We start from the raw sequence: 19,435 nt of genomic DNA on the forward strand, positions 1-19,435 counted from the left end.
TTTTCAGATCTTATCAGGTTTTTGATAGGTTTTGATAGGTCACATCTTTCAGGTTTTTGATGTGTTGGTTGCACAGAATCACCATTTATAGTAACTGCAACTAAAAATTTTCGTTTTTTGGGTCTTCCAACAGACATTATATTATTTAAATAACTGATGCGATGGAAACTCAACAGTCTCCTTTATTCTATGCATGACATCATATTAGAAAATGCTTATAAGTGTTTTTGATTATTCAGTTTTAATCCTCACAATTTGATGTAAGTTCTTTTATATATATATATAGTTTCTCTCTTATTCTTGTATTGTGCTGAAGACGGCCCTTAGACATAGGGCCGAAATATCTACAGAAATAATTTCCACTGTCTTGAAATTTTCCCTATTGCCTCTACGTTGTATTTGTTTGTTATTTACACGACGTCATTTACAAAAACCAAAATCAAGGCTCTTAACGAATTTTCTTAGACTTCTGACCTATCTAGATTGTTATATATATATATATATATACAACCTACTTCAAATAAATAGAAAAATGTATTTGAATGTATTTCGTTGTGGGTTATATGGTACCTTTAAATTTTACAATACAAAAGTTTCAGGATAAGCTGTCACAAACCCAACGCATTAACACTTTTCCATGTTTCTTACTCATGCCGTCATAGTTTCATATACATGGGCATTTTGTACTTGAGAATGATACTGCTCTTTTGCTCATTAACTCTTCTCCCGTCGGTAACCAAACTTTGCAAGACGCAGCCAAATATATTACTATTTCTCGGCTGAAGCATCTCGCCAAAGGAAGCTGTCTATCAAAACCTTTCACAAGACTTGATAATTGGTGCTATTTGAAGTTTTGACAATCGACGGTATCTAGAGAATTAAAAGACAGAAGGCTAACCAACTTCAATTTTGAAGCTCAATGTGTTCAAGTTTACTTAATCACGGCCTTAATAAATATCTTGCTAGACTTTAATTGTTCTACAATCAAGGCCAACTATAGCTATTGTCGTCCGGAGACCCCTATTAATTTTTCAATGGAGCTGAAAGACGTTCTTCCCAAAGAGTTTTTATTTTTCAAGAATTCAAGAATATTCTAGTAGAATTCCAAGCTTCGATCAATAGTTCTTATCACGGCGGAGGACGGTTGATACCAAATGATGAGAAAAAACAGGCTAGACACAAGAGCTTCGCATTGCTGTCAAAATCAATACTTTCGGAAAAGTAAAGATGATAAGCCATTCCAATTTACTATTATACCCATTAGAAGACGAATTTACCTGGACCCATCTTAACTGTCAGTTAGACGAGAATTCTTTTGGCTCCTTTTTGCATCATTGTACAGTGTAAAAGAGCATGTTTTGCATTAAAACATAAAATTAGCCAATAAGCCACGATTGTTTGTGCAAACAAAATATCTCTCTCTCTCTCAGCAAATTTAATACAAAAGAGGGGGAAAAAGTAGCTCATACAATATCAAACTAAAACAAAAAGAATTATTATGACTGAGGTAACGAAGCCTAAAACCGAACAGAAACTAAAATGAATAATGAAGCTAAACAGAACCAAAAGCATACACAGCTAAAGAACGAGAAATAAAAAAAAACAGCAAAAAAAAAGAATAAAAGACAAATATAGACCGAATAGAATAGAAAGTACTGCGTAAGAGAAATGAACCTACAACAAATAAAATTACTCTGAATAATGAATCAAACTTAAAACAGACTGGAATTCCCACAAGTTCATTTCCATTACATTTGCATGGACTAGATTAGAAAAAAAGTGGCTAAAACACGGGTATTTTTTAAATGGTAATATTAAACCACCCAAATTTTTCATATCGAAAATTCATCTTCCTTTTAAACCAGAGTAAGTTATAAATGTTGTCGTTTTGAATTACACTTTAGCCTCCAGGACAATTTGAAGGAGCAGCAGCTTAACTCTTATCAATGAATCATTTTGTTCCTTTTAATTTGACTGTATTGTATAGTTCAATGGACTGTTTCAAATATTACCGATCAGTATCTCAGCAAACTTCCCAAGCTATCCAGATCGTTGTAGATTGATAAGAATTGAATCAAATGAAATATAACGACGCTTTGAAATTTCTGCTGGAAATTTTGCCTTTCGTGCGAAATACTAACCTTACAACTCTGGATCCATTCCTTATAACAGCTAAGGATACAAAAGCTCCTTCAGGATTAGCTGAAACGGATATTTCTTTGAATTCCGCCTGCTCCACTCTAATGTCCCAATCAACATGGATTTTTCTACCTCTAAAGTACCTTGACCTGCAAAAACACCTTAAAATTAAGATGAAAATTGGAGAAGCATTTATATTTTCAATCACTTTCATCGGATTTTACTTCACTACTCTATTTTATTGAGAAATCAATAAATGAAGTTCTTTCTCGACAGCTCAAATCCAACATACGAATCAACAAAAATTGATTAAGTGTACAATTTTACATTAAAACATGAATCGAGCAGAGATTCTTGTTGTTCAGAGTCAGCTCACATAGAACAAGAATCTTGGTTTGTTTGACTTATACCTGTTAGGAGATTTCCAAGGGCATTAGCATTTTGTTCTAGTAATATCAAACAAAAGAATAATTTTGAAATAACTTTTAAAGTATTTCTGAGTCTTCCAAAAATCCCCAGTCGAATAAGTAATGGAACGGTAACGAGCTATCAGTATTACACAAAAATGACATCATGGAAAAGGCTGTTGAAACCTTGTAGTCCATAAGAAATCTAAAGCTCCTCCAGAGGATGACGGGTCCAATATAGAGTAGATATCAGAAGGGCAACAAAAAATAACGACAGAAAACTAATTATTAAATGTATACACATACTATAATACCATCTATGTTTTGATTCTCTATGGTCCCATTTCTGGTAAATTGTAATTCCATTTTTGATACTCATTAATTTTCGTGTGCCCCATCTTAGCAAGCTTTATCCTGATTTTAGGTCGTAAAGGACCAGAATACTGATAGGGTCCAATCTGGTGCTTGTGCATTACTTAGTACACACTTGAGAATTGAAATCTGCAAGATCAGACAATAACCGCTTTATACTTGTCAGTATTCGAAAAAAATTAGCTTAGGCTCAGTTGAAATCTGCGTTGCAGGTATATTTTTATTAAATATTTAATATATATAGTTGGTATTTGGGTTGAGTTAGGTTATGTTAGGTATTCAATATAATGCTTTCTGTGTGGCCCCCCTTCCATAAATCTTTGCTGTAGTTTCCATAATTTGGTTACTAAAGTATTATATTTTCATCATATTTTTGTATATTTCATTATGATTAACCTAACTTCAGTTCTCGAGTATGTACTGGATACACAATTACCCCCAATTTTAGTCTGGCCATCAATTGTCGAAACTTTCTACTGACTATCAACAGCTTTTTGTACATTAGCATAATAAACTGTTGCTTCCCCATCTCTACAAAGATTTTGGGAACGAAATCATATTGGACTATCAAGGAACATCTTTACCCTTGAATAAAAACTCAAACATAAAAATATTCTCACCTCAGTTATTAAGTCAACACCAGGCTTACACAGCTTTCCGTATACAATAGTAACTTTTATTGTATATATAATATCTTTTATGTACAATAGCATATCACAAGCATCTGCCTTTTATTAATCATTATCAGTTTGCTTATCGAGAAACAAAGCTTGCGTGTTTCTTTTGTTTCAAAGCTGTACCTAAGAGGATAAAGATTGGTCATTCACTACATTTCTGAACAGAGTCCCCCATTAGTTCTTTGCCATGCCTAATTTGATTCTATTGCGTCAAATCGATTATAACCTCAGGCATCTAAAATGCCAATGATCCGTTTCCTAGTTTAGAGGCTGATCTATTTCTCAGAAAGCTGAATAAAAACATAAAAAGGGCAGAAAAAGAGTTCCTACATAATTCACAGGTTGTTTAGCTTTTACGTTCCCTGTGTAAGATTGACAATGGTATCTTTCTGCTCTCTTACAGTGATGCCTTAATGAAGGACGAAAATTTCGCTATCCCTACGCAGCTGAGATTAAGCCCTATCTATCTACCGAATTAAGTTTTCGAAGCTTGGTGTACAGGGTTTTTAGATTAACAATACGTCAAAAATTATTTCAAATCGTTGAAAAAGCAGAACTTTCCAATTTTTTCTTAGGTCAGTTCACACCCTTCTCAAAGAAAACATCTAAGTCGCATTATAATTCTGGCTAAGTGAATGGATAGGTCAAAAACTAGTGATTTCAATGATCTAAGGTTTTTTGTGAAAATCTGGATTGTCGATTGACAGTCTAGATTGTAAAATTACGTTTTCCGTAATATTCTAAAGCCGTGATTCCCAACGTGGGGCACATGTCCCATCGGTGGGGCTTGGTAGTATTTGGGTGGGTCATGGGCAGGACGTGCACCCAACAAGCAGAAACTTTTCCTTCCGGAGTATAATATTCCAAACATTTATAATTTACATCGTCCTTTCCGAGCATAAATTTTCCTAAGGTCCCCTTTTTTCAAGCAAATTTTGTAGCCTCCTCTGTAAAGGTCCTCACAAGTCAAACGATGAAATAATCAGTAAACTTTCATCCTTGTGGTTGAAGTATAGTATCACTAAAAGTTAGTTTCATAGGAGGTCAGACATGTTCTAAAAATGGAAAACATCCTTTTTCTCCGCCTTTATTAATTTATTTTTACTTTTTTTGGGGGGAGTCATTTTAATAAATTCAGTTGCAGCTCCAATTTAAGAGACAACAAATTTTAAAGGTACCATGAAGTCATGTCAAAGTCAACTAAATAAAAGCATCAAATAACAAAAGGATTAGAACAAGAAAAAGACATATCAGAAAACGGTTGGAACTGAGGTGTTATCCGATAGATAGATAGATAGATAAGTGTATTTCAAAAACCCGTGGGCCATATACACACAAAATATAAATAAATAACAGACAAGCAAGGAAATTAACAACAGTACGAACACGCACAAAAAAAAAAAAAAAAAAAAAAAAAAAAAAAAAAAAAAAAAAAAAAAAAAAAAAAAACAGAATTCAACGCAAAAAGTACCTAATCTAACTACAAAAGAAATTAATCATATAAAACTTTTTCTTCTTATTAAAGATTTTTCTATATATACTCCCACTCGAAATATTGTGGTTGGGTTACTATTTTGTAGAATACCCGGAAGCATCAAATTAATCCCATGCAAATAAATTTCCCGTAAATCCAAGAGCACCGGGCATTTCCGGAGAAAATGATCCAAGTCTTCATCATCATCTTTACAAAGAGGACAAAGATACCGCCTATCAGGACCAACTATCATTTTATTTTTGTCGAACGTTTTTTGCCTGTTCTGGATTGGAAGACAATTTGCCCTAAGCTGAATCCAACGACGTAGAATCATAGACGGTAAATTAAGTTTAAAATAAACTTCCTCCTCAAAACTAGGTTTTGCCTGATTATAATGTTGTAGGGTTGTAGAATCAAGAACCAGCCCTTGCCAATGCTGAATTTCCTGACTCTCTAATATAAATCGTACCTGGCTTTCTAAATTTGCTGGTACATCGCGAGAGCAAAGACCATTATTCCATAAATAAGGCATTCCTACTTTTTCTAGTAATGATTTAATTTGGGATGGCCACGAGGTTTTTAAACCACATTTCAACATCTCTTCATATGCCACTCTTACTAGTCTATCTTCATTACTCTTAGTTAACTTCAACCAGAATCTAAGCATTAAAATATACCTACGTAGCTTTAAAGAAAACAGGCCCATATCACCTTTCAGAATCTGTGAATGAGTTGTCTGATGTAAACCAAACACTCTTTTATATACTGGAGCTGAAGGGACTCCAGTTGCTGCACCGTTTCTCCACCCCATATCTCTGCTCCATATTCTATTACGGGTAAAATTTTTGTGTTAAATATTCTTTTATGCATTTTTAGGTTTTTGATCCCCATTATCGTCGGGTTTCTAAATATAGCTGATGAGATATGATGAGTTTCGAAGATTTTGCATGTATTTGGATGTATTGCGGCTAATAGTGGAAGTAGACTATGTCTTGAACCATCAAAGTAAGGCTTTAGGACAAACCACCGCATTTTTTGCCCCAAAACATTTCGGGGTAAATGTTTTATGCTCATAATAGAAAAAAATTGAATTTTTTTCAGAGCGTTTTTTTTTTACTGATCGTTTTTTTGCCACTGCTACTCTAGTGCTTACACACTGGGTGGTAAACATTCAACCGCCGCAACTTCAGTCGATCAGAGATCTGACCTAACAACCAATTTTTATAAGCAGTTAATGTTAATCAATGATTGAACAATGAAAAAAATCTTTATATTGTGGCTGGGATACAAAATATAGGTCAAATTTAATAGTTCCTAACTTTTTTTTACAATTAATTCCTTTTGTAACTTAAACGGAGACAAGGCATTTATGCCTTGAACCTAATGAAGCAGGAGGCGTCTGAAGCAAGCTGGAATCACTACCTCCCGGCTAGCAAAGACCAAATTTGCTTCTTCATTTGATATAATTTTTAAGGTAAGTTGACTTTCGAAGCAGTTGCCAGTTAAGCAGGTGCAACTTTAGGACTAATTATTCCGTATTTGTTCATTGAACAAAGCCTTTTTGTATTTTCATTTAAAATAATTGAAAAGCGACAAATTCCCCCCCCCCCCCCTGAAAAATATGTTGTGTACCCCCTATATTTGTGTGAATTGAATACTCGCACAGGCATGGAGGGGGGGGGGAGCAGTAAAACTAAAATCTATTCGAAAATCCAATAGGTAGACATTTTCTTAATACAAACAAATTCAAACTTTGTTAAAATATTTTTTTTTTTTTATTTTTTTTTTTTTACAATTGCCCTCTCCTTTCATAGGGATAACATTTGTGACTTCAAATTTAGTATTTTTAGAATGTACTCTCTCCAAACACCACAATCTCATCGCCCAATGTGCACGTCGCAATACTATCCTATAGACCTCTAAAAAATGATGGGTATTAACACAGAACATGCCAGCATGCCTTTAATTCCTTAGGCCACCATCTCGGCGGAGGCATTAAAAACGATCTTTTGTTTTACTCATCGTTTATTGTAGTGACAGTGGGGGACAGGGTTGCTGCCGTCGGAGTTTTTTCTAAAATCGTTTTTCTAACGCCCAGTGTGTGCGTCGCAATATCATACTATGCACTTCTAAAAAACACACTCGGTAAAACAAACACTCTTTAAAAACACCGAGTGTGTTCTGGGTCTTAAACAAGAACATTACAGTACCAGTTCTGTGACCTAGGCAACGTCAATGCGTTGTCTAATATGGATTACACCCTAGTTTTGCAGACAGAACTGAAGGTAACATCAGAAACAGAATAAAATCACATCACTCAGTGATAGATCACTGGTGGTGGAAATTTTGCTTTTCACACTGAGTTAGAAATGGAAACTGGCTTTTCGACATTTTGCAATGCTACGATGTGGAAGCTATTGATAATTTGGGCAGACATGGCTTATAGTGTAAGAGCCACCGTCTTCTATCGTTTTACACGCCCACATCTGCCACTTGACCTTTAAGAGGTCACATTTTAGGTAACTCCCTATTAGTTTATTATAGATGTAGTGATCTAAGGCCCATCTCATATATCAGTGACAATATTATCTTTAAGATAGTTATAAGGACAGGCGGCTCCAAAGGCGGTTGTAGTCCGTAAAACGAACTAATAACTGAATAGAAACGAGAAAGAAGTAGATATTTAACATTCTTAGAACCGACTAAGCTTTTAACTTTTGAAAAAGTGTGCTTACCAGTCAGTTGCCTGGTCGTCAACAACTAAAAGTGTGAAACATCGATCTTTGTTGTATGCTGGTTTCGGCTGCACTTGCTGAGTTACGTTTTGTATTTCGCCTCTAAGGTTGGAAGTAACATTGGATGCTAAGCTCGAAACCCTCTGCAGAAAATTTTCTCTAAAAATTATAACATAAATTAGAGATAATATATCAGGGAAAAGTTCTAATCAATTAAATTTCAATCAGAACACCACTTCCCACCCCCGCCCCCCACCAATAATCACCAATTGTACTTGGTAAGATTTACTGACCTCCAATGAAAGGCGAAGGAAAACTGAAAAGAAAAACATGTCTCGGTATCGCCTACTTTATTAGCAATATATACATAATCCATATATATATATATATATATATATATATATATATATATATATATATATATATATATATATATATATATATATATATATATATATATATATATATATATATATATATATATACAAATAATTCGTGCTTTTTTGTACAGTTTTCTAGTTAGAAAAACATAGGTTTAAGAAGTAGCTTTATGTTTTACTTTTGAAGTAATATAAGTTCTCTGGCTGAGAAAACATAGTCGGTTCCCTTGGCATTTTTATTTTAGTGACCGCACAACTCCCTGTCCATACAACTTTCTTTTTATTACGGGCATTTCTTAATTATAAGGCTGGTATTGCAACACGGTAGTCCAAATCAAACCAGGATATGTGCAAAAATTATTTCTCAAATAATGTTTGACTTCTAGTAAAGTTGGTTTTTAACGGTTTCAAAGTTACTAAAAGCGCAATACATAAAAAAGAAACTTGTTTGCATGCAGACATTGATCCGTGTAGCGCAAGTACCAATCTCTTGATTCTCTGCCTTCGGTCGGGAGTAGTCTACTATACGTGGTTAGGGACAAATTATCCGACGCTTCTCCTGTTTTCCCCCAGCTTTCTGCAGGTATCCATTTGAAGCTGGGTCGAATATGGCTGAACTTACAGAGTCACAGCGCTGAACCCCAATCCAAACCAAATAATCAGCGATAGTAGGACTAGAACCCCTGACCTTACAGGCAAAGAATTACAAGTCCAGCACACTGATCGTTCCTAACCAATGGCCCTAAAATATTGAGAAAAGGTTCATTCAATGGAAATGGTAAGTTCTGCTCTTTCTTTAATCTGAAAAGCTTGTTTTTTGTTGTTTTTTTTTTTTTTTCGTTTTCATACCAATAGCAGAGGACCAACCTTTAGCCTACTCGGTCAAATGAACTTTAGACATAAAAACGGTGCCAGGCGTATCCCTCCCACCGCGAATATGCGTATCCTGTATACCCTGATCCACGCACGTTTTTGCATATTTAGTTTGTTTAACAAAAATACAGATGGGAAGGCATTTTTCCAACTCTTGGCTATGCGTCAATTCTCTCCTTACAATGGGCATCCTTGACAAGTGCAAAGGCTGGAAGATCACATTCTAACTCTATGTTACTCATAATAAATGCCAGGGGGTTCTACAAACAACCAAAATAGAAACAAGCCCAAAATAAAAACCTCTATGTCTGTAGAGAGGCTTATGTAAAATATATACTAAGATATACCCACTTTAGGTAAGTAGTTATCCTTGAGGAAGTCTATTACGCTGTATCTCAATTATGCTGATGAGAGGCAGTGTCAGAGCGAAGATAATCAACCCGAAATGTTTTTACTATCAAGCAAAGAAGTTTGATGCCCAGTATATATATGAGAAGGGCTATACTACTACTTCCTTCATCCACAGTTTTCAAATACAAGTTTAATATGTGTATAACAACGGTTCTAGAATGATAATTATACTTGAAAAGGTATAAACGCCTTCAAATATTTTTCAAGAGAGGAGGAGTTTAAAATGTCTAGTACACAATTTATAAACGCAAAAGGTACTATTTCCATTGAAACGTCGAAAAAAAGTTCCTGGTAAGACTTGCCCCTCCCTCCTGGGAAATTCCCTGACGTCACTCAAGATGCCCTCCATCTCTCCCCGTTTTGTACCGGTAAGTATATGAATGTAATCTTTTATATTAAAAAGAAAACCTTTTGCTGCAATAAGAAGGGAACTATCACCTCACGGCAGCTGCATTAAGGCTTAAAAGAAACGAAGGGTGATGGAGCCTTACTTTACACCTCCTCCACCCCAGGGGCCCTCTTCCAAATTTACCTTGATGCTCACTGAAAGTTTGAAAAATTAGGTGTTAAATGCCCTTTTTGTGGCATCAGGTACCCAGGCACGCCTCGCGCTTCATCTACGCAATGACCCAACGGCTCTCTTCCGCAATAGCTGACGCGAAATTATACGTCAAAAAACATAATTTTACCAAGCATCAAGAAAATCAACTTGGTTAATGAAGCTTTAAAATAAGTATGTATACTAATCGTTTATATCGACTATTGGACCTTTTAAGAAAGGCAGAAAACGCCACTTTACTGTGCAACAATCCATTTGGCTACTTAAAAAGGGCACTAGAACTTTCAATTTTGTTCGAATGAACCTTCTTCCAAATTTTTGGTACCATTGTTTCGACATGATAACTCCTAAAAAAAATATTAGAATAAAGACGCCTTCGTAACCTTCCTCCGGGAAAAAAGCAAAATCCTAAATGTTGTAGATAGAAGCTTGAAACCTCTAAAACAGAGAAACCTCTGAAATAGAGTTTTTAATATGCTGAATGTGATGGTGCAATTCTCATCGAGACCCCTAGCTCTCTTGAGGGTGTTTTACCCCTTTTTCGAAAATCGACCGAATTTTCCCTGGCTCGTAAATTTAGGTGGGTAATTATAAGCAAAATGAAGATTGCGCATATAGAATAAAAAACCAATTCCTTTAATGTTTATACTGTTATCAAAACTCCTTTTCTAGAGTTTCGATTACTGTTAGCATGAGTAGCTGCTTACTTATGTTCGTTACCACGAACTCTTTGATATTCTAGCATAAAGAGCAGTGGGGACAGGGGGTTGACAGGGCTTTAAAATTACGGATAATCTTAAGACACTCTAAGTTTCACTTAGCTATCTATGCAATTGCAACACATTATATATATTAACGTCATTCACCACTTTCATGACACAAAAGAACATAATTTCAATTAATAATAAGTTAATTCTTAGTAACTCTTTTAACTAAAATTATGTATTTTTTTATGTTGTCTCTATTTCTTCGGACAAACTAATTTACTGCATAGTTTTGTTTAGATTTACGATTTTGAGCGGAATTCCTTGAACGGGTATTATCCGGCAGTGGAGTTGTACACGTGGGGAGTTGAACGGGTAGGGAAGAGGTGGATTGCTGTGTGGCATTGAACTGTAGTCAGGGAGGTTTTTGCGGTGGGTAGTTCAGTGATAGCCATTACTGTTGAATTTGGTAGTATAACCGAAGGATTTTGTTACTCATTTTTTCATAATGCAGGATTTTTATGATACCGTTAATGCAAATTGAATGATTGTGTTTGCTTGCATAAAAACATTCAAAAATCCAGACACATATATGGAATCAGTGTAAAAATTTGCGTAGGGAACATGGAAAAAAAATGCAGTAGCTAATTTCAAAAAGTGGCTAGTCTGAAATTCCTCCAAAAACAGGCTTTTATCAATCATGACAAAACAAATGCAGGAGATGAAATAAATTCAGTCACATATTGAAATAAGCGCTCGTAGCTATATTAGCATCATCTATCTAATTTTTCCTTTTATTTTAATATAAAGCATCACAAATATCAAGGGAAATTCTTGAAGTGATTTTGAATAGATTTCTATATTCCTTATCGATCCTTAGGGGAATATTACTAGAAAGTCTAAGAGCAAATCAATCAAACGAAATCACTAGATGAAAACTAGAATGGGGAATTAGGTTAACATAAAATACCCTTTTTTTTACTTTCTATTAGAGATTAAGCCAGAAAAGTCGAATCCTAGTACCATACTGGTAGTACAAGAGGGGGGATGCGGACTGATATTCTTTTGAATATAGGGTATGAGGGTAACCAAAGGTGGTTTGACACTAGTTTTGGGACTCTTCTATCAATTAATTTAAAAAAGAGATTCCAACAGAGAAGTTTTTTCCACAAAAAGAAAGAGCTACATTAAACCAAAGACGAACAAAACTAGGTCAACTAACAATTCAAATTTAAAACGAACAGAAATTACTAGCAATGAATAAATGGGATCCAAAAAGAACAAAAATTACCACAAAAAGGGAGCAGGACTGATATCCCTCTAAAGGCCAGAGCATCATTTGTGCTTTAGTGAAAACAATTTTTAGGTCGAAAAACAGTTTGTCTTTATTCGTTATAAATAAAAAAACATAAAAAAGAAAATCCTTATGATCACCAAGATTACTGAAAAATCTAGTAAAATTAGAGAGACCGTTTAAGTTAGACTGATTGTAAAAACAAAACATCTAAAATAAATTTGTTTTCAGTGACATGCAACTGACGCTCTGGCCTTTATAGGCCTTAGAAGGTGTTAGCTCTTCTCCTGTTTGTGGTAATTTCTGTTCGTTTTAATTTCTACTTAATTATTTATTGTAATTTATGTTCGTGTTGGATGTCATTTATTATTTGACAGTGATTTCTGGTCGTTTGAAGTTTGAATTATTATTTGACTTTATTTTTTTCTCGTTTTTTGTTTAATGTGGCTCTTTACTTTTCTTTAAAAAACCTAGTTTTAGGAAAACAATTTACTTAATTTCTATTAGTTTTTAACTGAAAGTATTTTATTTATTGCTTAATAAAAGGAAGATTTGCAGTTTTTTGCGGTTTTTCTGCTTGAGAATCAGGATTTTGGCTTGCTATTAATGTTTTGGACGAAATTTTGCAAGAAATTTTAACAATAGTTTTACTATAGAGCTTCAGATGGAAGCGTAGGGGGAATATTATTCAAATACTGAAAATGTGCATAAATTTTCGTCTTCTAAAGGGCTAAAGCAATCGTGAATCAATCATGTTATAGCGAATATCTAAGAGATTAATCAGATAATTAATATAATTCGCGTATATTAGCTTTTTTTCAAAGCCAACGAATATAAGTAAAAAAGAATTACTTCGATTTCAAAGGAGAAGTTGGAGCACTTGGGGTCTTTACACCTGACGGTTTGAAAGAAAGAGACATTTCAGGTGGACCAGCTGAGGATGGTCTACTAGTTTGTCCCCCTTGCTGGGATACAGCTTGGGGTGGTGGCCTCGGGTTGTTTTGTGGCTGTATTGGAACTGGCTGTTGGTCTTCATCTTCAGTGAGGTCACTTGCAGAAAACCTAAAATGAATTACAAGTTTGAAAAAGCACAGATAAGTAATAAAAAAAAACTAGAAAAACATTATAAAACACCATAAATACGTTGTTACTAAGGCTCTTGTAATCAGAATGAGATATTCTTTTACTACTGCAAAGGTTTTCGACTAGATGGACAAGGGGTTAAACTAGTAATACCTTGTTGGTGTCTGAAAACTTCCCCACCCACAAACAATTGCCACACATAGAATAAATTAAAGGCATTAAAATTGAATAGTCAAGTGGTCGGCATGCTAGCCAAGAGTCGCTGGTTATTTGGTTTAGACTAGGGGGTGAGTGGCATGACACTGTAATAGCAAATTGAACCTACATAAGTGATCTCCACATAGCTCATTCTCATAGGATTCAACCTATAAATTTCAAGGTACCCATAACAATTCAACGCATCAGTATAAAAAAAAGCAAACAGAAACATTTGAAAAAACGGCAAATTTTTTCTTTCAAAACATACAGTAAATTTAGAAAATGGTTTGTAATATACAGAAGCAAAAGTGAATAAAAGGAAATTCAACCACTAAGGGTTTGTAGGAGATTACAAAGCGATGGATCCGTCTTTTTCTGACCAAGTCCACTCACTGAAAAAATTTGGTTTAGTTAGAGAATGCAATAAGTATCTACAAAAACCACCAAATATGAAATGTTATGGATAAGGATTGTCGATGTTTCATATAAGTTGTCTCTATACCAAGATATAGAGACATTTGATATTTTATATCATGATATTTGTTTTACAAGAGACTTTAATATTTCACAACGTTTGCAACATACACAAAAATTCCATTACAGCAATGCAGATATGAATAGTATATTATTTGTTAACTGTAAATCTAGGATTGTTTTTATATCTCACTCAATAGCAAACCATATCTCACTCAATAGCAACAGCAACAGTATTGTTTTCATATCTCACTTCACAGCAGTACCATATTTCTCTCAACAGCAACAGTATTGTTTTCATATCTCATTCAACAGCAGTACCATATCTCACTCAACAGCAACAGCAACAGTATTGTTTTCATATCTCACTCAACAGCAGTACCATGTCTCACTCAACAGCAACAGCAACAGTATTGCTTTCATATCTCACTCAACAGAAGCAACATCAGAATCAGTTTCATTAAATTGCTGTCTGCCACTGCGAACGTTCATATATTTAAAGTCAGAGACAAAAACTACTTTTTAAAGCTCTTTAAACTAGTATTCAGAAACAAGAACAACACCAAAAATAAGCTTCAGTACTTAGCATAAACGAAAAGAAGATGCTAAGTATTTCTTTGCTTGCTCGTTCAAGTGTGTGCGGCATTTAAAAATATTACCAAAGCCTAAAAGCTAAGATACTACCTTCATGAGAGAAAAAAAGACTGCATAAAACGCCTTTATTATTTTAACATCAGTAGCCTAAGGCGTGGCATTTTAAAATATTACCAAAACCTAAAGGCAAAGATATTACCCTTAAGAGAGAAAAAAAAGACTGAATAAAACGTCTTCATTATTTTCACATCAGTAAGGCTTGGTGGCATTAGTTACTTGTTTTTATGTCAAACGACAAGTCCCTGAATTTTCACTACACAATGGCAAATTAGAAGAGTTTGAATGGTTAGCATAAACGAACAGATGATGCTAAGTATTTATGTGTTTGCTCGTTCAAGTGAGTGTGTGTGTGGCATTTTAAAATATTACCAAAACCTAAAGGCTAAGATATTACCTTTAAGAGAAAAAAAGGCTGCATAAAACGTTTTTATTATTTTCACATCAGTAAGGCTTGGTAGCATTAGTTACTTGTTTTTATGTCAAACGACAAGTCCCTGAATTTTCACTACACAATGGCAAATTAGAAGAGTTTGAATGGTTAGCATAAACGAACAGATGATGCTAAGTATTTATGTGTTTGCTCGTTCAAGTGAGTGTGTGTGTGGCATTTTAAAATATTACCAAAACCTAAAGGCTAAGATATTACCTTTAAGAGAAAAAAAAAGGCTGCATAAAACGTTTTTATTATTTTCACATCAGTAAGGCTTGGTAGCATTAGTTACTTGTTTTTATGTCAAACGACAAGTCCCTGAATTTTCACTATACAATGGCAAATTAGAAGAATGTGAATGGTTAGCATAAACGAACAGATGATGCTAATTATTTATGTGATTGCTCGTTCAAGTGAGTGTGTGTGGCATTTTAAAATATTACCAAAACCTAAAGGCTAAGATATTACCTTGAAGAGAAAAAAAAGGCTGCATAAAACGTTTTTATTATTTTCACATCAGTAAGGCTTGGTACCATTAGTTACTTGTTTTTATGTCAAACGACAAGTCCCTGAATTTTCACTACACAATGGCAAATTAGAAGAGCTTGAATGGTTAGCATAAACGAACAGATGATGCTAAGTATTTCTGTGTTTGCTCGTTCAAGTGAGTGTGTGTGGTATTTTAAAATACTACCAAAACCAAACAGCTAAGATACTACCTTCAAGAGAGAAAAAAAAAGACTGCATAAATGACTGCATAAAACTAATGCCAAGCTTAAGCGCTGCAAATTCAATACAAACGAAAACGAAAGCCAGTTTAACTAACTTACAAAAAAAAAAAAAAACTGGAACTATACCACTATAGATTTAAATTTCATTTAGATCACGTTACAGTTTGTATTAAAGTAGACATTACAGTATGTATATAAAGAGGTTTGAAATGGACTATAATATGATTATAGTACGTTATAATATGATAACAAGATTATACAGTGGATCTAATTACTGACGATCTGAAACGTGCAGCCAGACAGCATAATAGTAAAATACTGCATTGGTGTGTTAAGAAACTTAGAGGAAGAAGTCAGTCTGGACTTGTTCCAGTTAGGTTGCTTGGTGCAATCTTACAGAAGGAGCAATACTCAAGGCTAATCTTCGATATATCTTCTCGGATAAATCTTGGGGGAAATCTTTCCCTGAAGGCAAGTTTTCCTTGAGTTAGATTTTCAGCAGGATGTTTTTGGGGGTTAGTTTTCCTCACAGTACAGGTATTCCTTGGTTAAATTTTCTGGGCCCGAGTTTCCTAGGGGTTAATTTTATAAGGAAATTGTTCAGGGTAATTTTTATCAGGATAAGTTTTATTCTTGTGGTGTTCTGGATCATACACCCCCTGAAAAGCCCCCTCCTTCCTCCCCCACCCACCTTACACATATAGACGCGTTGCCACATTTAAACTCATTATCTTTGAGGGATTGCATAGGGAATGGTTTTCATTGATTAAACCTTTAATTTAAGGAATCTTCAAGATTATAGCATGACTGATCTAAATCAAAACACATTCAGTACATATTTCAGAAATGGAGTTTGGTTTCCACCAAATGAATTTATGAGCTTTCTGATTACTGAGGCTAATATTGAAATGTTGTCGACATCAAATTATATCTATTGCATATTTTAAAAAATATGACCAAGTAACACCCTGTTAAAATCTTGAGTCATGCAGGATTTTTGAAAACAATCAATTTGGGCTTTAAATTAGTTTCCAAAGTTTTAATCCGTGTATTTCAGCAGATTTTCAAAATAGCATGCAACCACTAAACTAGATTTTTACCAATGAATGAAAGTATTACGGAGAAAGAGGCGTGCAGCAGACCAATACTATAGAAGCTGAAAATTGAAAGAAGCAGCAACTTGGTTTGAAAAACATATTCCAACACTAATCTGTCCTAGATCAGTTTACACTAACACTATACATGCATGCCTGTTGTCAGAATCAGCATAATAAGAGAGAAGTCGCTGTCCTGCCATCTTTTCAATTTCCAACAAAATTGGCTTTGAATCTTTACTTAATCCTAAATTATGCCTCAAAGTTAAACCTTGCCCAACTCACCAAATAATGCATTATTGATACTACAGCTGCTCCTAAATTTGATTAAATAAAAAGACAAATTTTTTCAACTGATAGTAAGGAGCAACATTAAAACTTAAAACGAACAGAAATTATTATATATATGAGGGGGTTGCCCTCTCCTCAATATCTTGCTTCTTACGCTAAAGTTTAACTTTTTGTTCCAATTATCTAACAACTATTATAATAATTTTTTTTAAAGTTCTATAAAAAACTTTTAGTGTGAAGAGCAAGGTATTGAGGAGGGGACACCCGCTTCAAGAACATAATAATTTCTGTTCGTTTTAAGTTTTCATGTTGCTCCTTACTTTCAGTTGAAAAAACTCGTTTTTTATTTATATTGGATCATTTTTTAAATAATGCTGGGAAATCCTGCTCCTCCTTCATGGAAAATTCTCCTTCCCCCAGAAAAATTCTTCCATGCAAAGATCCTCCCACGTAATCTCCCACCAGAAGAATCCCCCTCCGAAAATACTGTATACTTCCCAATAACAAATACTATATACAAACAATGGGCAAAGTTCACAGCTTGCAGCCCTTTCCTAAGGACTGTGAGGGATCAAGGCATCCTCAAAGGCATAGTCACTAGATCCTTCGACTATAATGAACGAAATGGCTATTTCAAGTTCGATCAGGTGACTTTACGGGGGAAAATGAGCGTGGGAGAGGGTTAGCTGCCCTCTAATATTTTTGGTCACCTAAAAAGGGCACTAGAACTTCAGATTTCTCATCAAATGAACCCTCTCCCACTCCTCTAGGGCCACTGGTTCAATACGATCACCCCTGACACAAAAAAAGACATCTGTGATCACTGTTCTGGTAGACAAAAAAAAAGGTAAAATTCCAGATTTTTGTATATGGGAACTTGAAACTGCTACATTAGAGCTCCCTGACATGCTGAATTGACTGGTGCGATTTTTATTGAGATTACGTGATGTTTTAGGGTATTACTTCCTGTTTCGAAAATTGGGCAAATTTCCTCAGGCTCATAACTTAAATTTGATGAATTTTAAATAAGCATTAAAATTCGATTCTTTTGATGTATCAATAGTCATCAAGACTGTATTGCTTAGAGTTTCGGTTACTATTGAGCTGCATTGTTCCTTACTTACAGTTTAATACCACAAACTGTTAGACCCTATCTCAAAGCATTATAACAGGTGGCTCAGATATTAGAAACAAATGCTTATTGTTTAAAATTATGTTTCCACAAGCTAATAAGCAATTCTTATTAGTAACTGGGAGAGCAGGCACAGACTTTAATTTTACTGAATAAAAGGGATGCCATACTGCATTGGGGCTGGTGCTAGGTGCCTTACTAAAAAAACATATATTACAACTACTACTACTACCAACAATTCACCGCAGCACCAAACCGACAGAGCCCAACATAGCTACGCCCACTCCTCCTCCATCCCAATCTATTCAAAGCTCCCCTTTTTAGACCCTCCCAGGAAGTTCGCATTTCCTTGGAATCTTTCTTTGTGACATCCTCCCACCCCAACCGCGGACCACCTGCTTTCCATTTAGCCCTAGTCAGTTGGCCAAAAAAGAGAATCTTTCATCCACAGAACGTGCCCTAGCCACCACAACCTTCCTCTCATTTTAGCCCTAGAAAGTGGGGTTGAATCACAATTTTCGTAAAGCCTACTGTTTGAAATACTGTCAGTCAGCCGGGTATCCAGAACAATCCGTAGGCGATTTCTCTGGCAAACATCTTGGAAATCTTCATCCAAGTTTCAGAACGCCCATTCCGAGTTCCAATTTTCATATTCTTTAAATCATTGAAGTTGTTTTGGCCTCAGGAAAAGCAATGGTCACAGATACCAGTGCAGGATGGAGACCAAAATATCTTCTCAAGTGTACACAGAAGTGCTTAAGCCAGCTTAGAACCAGACAGAAAGAAGTCCCTGGGACCTCCAGTATGAATGGATTGTTTGTTCAATCCTGGGCCCATCTTGAGGGACTTAAGTCTATTACCTCAAACCAATTATGTATCCATACCTACAAATATTATGCTACTATGGGGAGGCTGTCCACAGTAGATAAATTAGCTAGGAAGAGGTTTTTCAGCCCGAAAACGCCCGCAAAAACAGACAAAGCCTAGGAGAATTATCCATTAATCAGAATTCCGTGCGAATGTTGTGTGGTTTACTAGGCTATAATTTCCTAGAGGGGCACCCCTCCTCAAGTGGGAATAGAGTTGATTACAAGGTCCCTAGTCTTGCAGGTACCCCAAAAGGGTTGAGGCACCCCTTTGCAGAGGCCGTTGGCCATAGATCTGGATCTACTAAACTGGGGAGTTTAAAATATATATTAGAGCAATTGAAAGTCAGATGGTAGTATTGTTAATACAGAAGTTGTAAATCTTTAGGATCTTAAATGCACAAAATACAACAAATTAATGAAAAATTTTCTGAAGTCAGTGACCAAAGCACAACTC

The 19,435-nt window shown here is 35.1% G+C and overlaps 1 protein-coding gene across 4 annotated transcripts in view; it reads right to left on the bottom strand.

Moving 5' to 3' along the window:
* LOC136032962 (synapsin-like) overlaps positions 1-19,435 on the bottom strand; it is a 194,034-nt gene that overhangs the window by 156,845 nt on the left and 17,754 nt on the right. For 2 of the 4 annotated variants that reach the window (XM_065713453.1, XM_065713452.1), the window contains exons 1-4: positions 13,996-14,096; positions 12,878-13,087; positions 7,805-7,963; positions 2,142-2,288 (exon numbers count right to left, since the gene is read on the bottom strand). In XM_065713453.1, the coding sequence (XP_065569525.1) occupies positions 2,142-2,288; positions 7,805-7,963; positions 12,878-13,087; positions 13,996-14,081 (602 nt within the window). In that variant the 5' untranslated portion in view covers positions 14,082-14,096. Of the gene's footprint in view, positions 1-2,141; positions 2,289-7,804; positions 7,964-12,877; positions 13,088-13,995; positions 14,097-19,435 lie in introns of those variants that run through there. The other 2 variants (XM_065713454.1, XM_065713455.1) reach the window with 1 other exon arrangement.

This window comes from Artemia franciscana, chromosome 11 (assembly GCF_032884065.1).
Source record: "Artemia franciscana chromosome 11, ASM3288406v1, whole genome shotgun sequence".
Classification (NCBI taxonomy): Eukaryota; Metazoa; Arthropoda; class Branchiopoda; order Anostraca; family Artemiidae; genus Artemia; species Artemia franciscana.